General features: G+C 47.0%; 1 protein-coding gene across 1 annotated transcript; it reads left to right on the forward strand.

Moving 5' to 3' along the window:
• On the forward strand, positions 1-2,746 carry ENH_00026900 (hypothetical protein; the record flags this gene model as incomplete). The annotated part of the gene is made up of 4 exons (XM_013579910.1): positions 1-173; positions 441-544; positions 1,713-1,782; positions 2,204-2,746. Coding segments are annotated over 4 exons (890 nt in total), but the record flags the coding sequence as incomplete, so codon positions are not given.
• Between the last annotated feature and the right edge of the window lie 499 nt (positions 2,747-3,245).

The raw sequence follows: 3,245 nt of genomic DNA on the forward strand, positions 1-3,245 counted from the left end.
CGCTGCCCCCGCTGCTGCAGGAGGGAGAAGGGTACTACTACCGCTCGCTGGGGGCGGAGGGGGGCCCCCCGGGGGCCCCCAGCTGTTTTTTCAAGGAGTTTGAGGCCCTGGGAAAAGACGTGCTGCTGCGGGATTATATTCCGGAGGAAAGTTACTTTTCTTCAGTGCTGCGCGTGAGCTCTCGGGGACTTAGTCTATTTTTGCATTATGATGTTCCTAATAACATTTACTTGCAAGTTGTGGGGCGGAAGCAAGTGCTGCTGTGGGGCCCCACAGAGTACCTGAAGCTGTACATGCGGGGCAGCAAGAGCGCAGTGTGGGGCGCGGGGTGTACAGACACCGCAGCCTTCCCGCTGCTCGCTGCTGCGCGCTGCTGCTGCGCGCTGCTGCTGCCCGGAGACCTTTTGTTCATTCCCAGTTTGTGGCTGCACGCCACGCAGGCCCTCGACTTCAGCGTCGCAGTCAACGTCTTCTGGAAGCAGCAGCAGCGGCAGCAGCAGCAGCAGCAACAGCAGCAGCAGCAGCAGCAGCATCAAAGAGACCAGTGGTCTAAATAAAAGAGAAATTTAAAAAAGAGGAACTGCTGCTGAGGAAGAAGGGCTCGAGCAAACAAATAAAAAACGATGAATTATAATTAAATAAATGAATAAATAAATAAATAAATCAGTTATTTATTTATTTATTTATTTATTTATTTATTTATTTATTTATTTATTTATTTATTTATTTATTTATGGAAAGATAAATAAAGAAACAAATGAACAGCCAAAGGGCCACGCGAGAGCACCAATGTTTGGGGTGTACATACACCTGAGTTGCGTTACTTATTTCTAATTTATTTATTTGCAAATTCATTTTATTTATTTAATTTATTTAATTTATTTATTTAGTTTATTTATTTAATTTATTTATTTTATTCTTTAGGACTTTAGTTTTTCTTTTTTGAATTCATTTCTTTTGGCATTCCTCATTTCGCGCCAGCTGTACGTACACCCTAAACCCTAAACCCTCAGGCCCGCCAAAACCCTTCAGCGTAGTCCCCAAGGGTTTAGGGTTTAGGGTTTCTCTAGGGCTGCTAAACCCTGAGAATGCCTTTGTAGCAATCCGAAACCCTAAACCCTAAAGCCTGGACACATTGGGAGCAAAAGGCCTGTGAATATCTGCTTAGGGTTTAGGGTTTAGGGTTTAGGGTTTAGGGTTTGTTATGGTAGTTTCGAAGCCTGAAAGAGACTGGACCTAAACCCTAAACCCTAAACCCTAAACCCTAGCAGCAACCGAGCGAGGCTCGGTGAGCGCTGAGGGCCAGTGTGCCCGAATTCTGGGCAGTAAACCCTAAACCCTAAACCCTAAACCCTAAACCCTAAACACTAAACCCTAAGACAAAGAAGTAGAAAGGGTTTCACAGCTTTGCATGCAGGGCCCGTCGGCGCCACTGACTTGCGAACGGCAACAAACCCTAAACCCTAAACCCTAAACCCTAAACCCTTGCTAAACCCTCGTAAACCCTAATCGTTTCAAGCCCTAAACCCTTTCTGCTGAACAAAATATGATTTATATTATTTGAAATTAAGCGCTGAGTTCGCAGACACGGGAGGCCCTTTTGCTGGGCGCCGGGCCCTAAACCCTAAACCCTAAACCCTAAACCCCAAACCCTAAACCCTAAACCCTAAACCCTAGATGTCTGAAAGTATTTCGATTTTATCAACTCAAAGAGCCGCAAACTGCGGCCCTAAGCGGCGTTTAGGCAGCTCGGCGGTTTCCAGCGCGCGCGTGCCGACGAGGGTTTAGGGTTTAGGGTTTAGGGTTTAGGGTTTAGGGTTTAGGGTTTAGGGTTTAGGGTTTAGGGTTTGGGGGTTTAGGGTTTAGGGTTTAGGGTTTAGGGTTTAGGGTTTAGGGTTTAGGGTTTAGGGTTTAGGGTTTTATGCAGGGCGCGGGAAACACCCCCGCGTTGGTGAACAGTTTGTTGACTTCGCTGTGCAACATTTCGCCCTTCCCCTTCATGGAGGCTAAACCCCCACACAGCAAACTCTCGCAGCTCTTTGGCTTCTCCGGGGGGCCCCACAACAGCTGGGATCCGATCCCAGCGGGGGGCCCCCAAAATGAGGGGTGAGGGGCCCCCGGGGGCCCCCCCGGGGGCCCCCCCGGGGGAGGCAGCTGGGGGGCCCCCCGGGGGGCCCCCCTGGAGACGCTGCCGCTTATTCAGGAGCTGCAGCAAATCGAGGAGAAGAGCAGCAACAGTTTGTGGCCCCCCCGGGGGAGGCAGCTGGGGGGCCCCCCGGGGGGCCCCCTGGAGACGCTGCCGCTTATTCAGGAGCTGCAGCAAATCGAGGAGAAGAGCAGCAACAGTTTGTGGCGGGTGTCTCTTGCTGCTTGCGATTTGGGGTTTGCTGCTGCTGCTGCTGCTGCTGCTGCTGCAGCAACGCCGGCAGCAGCAGCAGCAGCAGCAGCTGCTGCTGCTGCTGCTGCCGACTGCTCCGAAGAAGCCTTCGAGCCCTGGGCGCTCTCCAGCAGCTCCGAAGATGAGCTGTTTGGGTGCAGCAGCAGCAGCAGCAGCAGCAGCAGCAAACAGCAGCCGCAGCAGCCACAGCAGCAACAGCAGCCACAGCAGCAGCAAGCGCAGCAGCAGCAGCAGCAGCAGCAGCAGCAGCAGCAAACTGTGGAGCCGTCCCTGCATTGTCAGCCTCCGCGTCTTCAGAAGAGGAGGCGAAGAAAAGAAAAAAGAAAAAGAAATAAAAAAAGAAATTAAAAAAGAAATAAAAAAAGAAATAAAAAAAGAAATTAAAAAAGAAATTAAAAAAGAAATTAAAAATGAAATTAAAAATGAAATTAAAAATGAAAATGAAAACCAAAGACGCCAAGACCGACTCGCCGTCGAAATCAACGCCCACTTCCACCACCCGTAACGCAAACCCTAAACCCTAAACCCTAAACCCTAAACCCTAAACCCTAAACCCTAAACCCCAATTTGATTCCTGGTTAATTAGCTGCGGCCCGATTTATTTGTGGACCAGCTAGCCATTAATCCCCAACTAATTAATTAAACTCTCAATTAAAACTTTATTATTTATTTATTTATTTATTTATTTATTTATTTATTTATTTATTTATTGATTTATTGATTTATTTATTTATTTATTTATTTATTTATTTATTTATTTATTTATTTATTTATTGATTTATTGATTTATTGATTTATTGATTTATTGATTTATTGATTTATTGATTTATTGATTTATTGATTTATT

Source organism: Eimeria necatrix, genomic scaffold (genome assembly GCF_000499385.1).
Source record: "Eimeria necatrix Houghton genomic scaffold, Enh_scaff2004, whole genome shotgun sequence".
In the NCBI taxonomy this organism is placed as follows: Eukaryota; Apicomplexa; class Conoidasida; order Eucoccidiorida; family Eimeriidae; genus Eimeria; species Eimeria necatrix.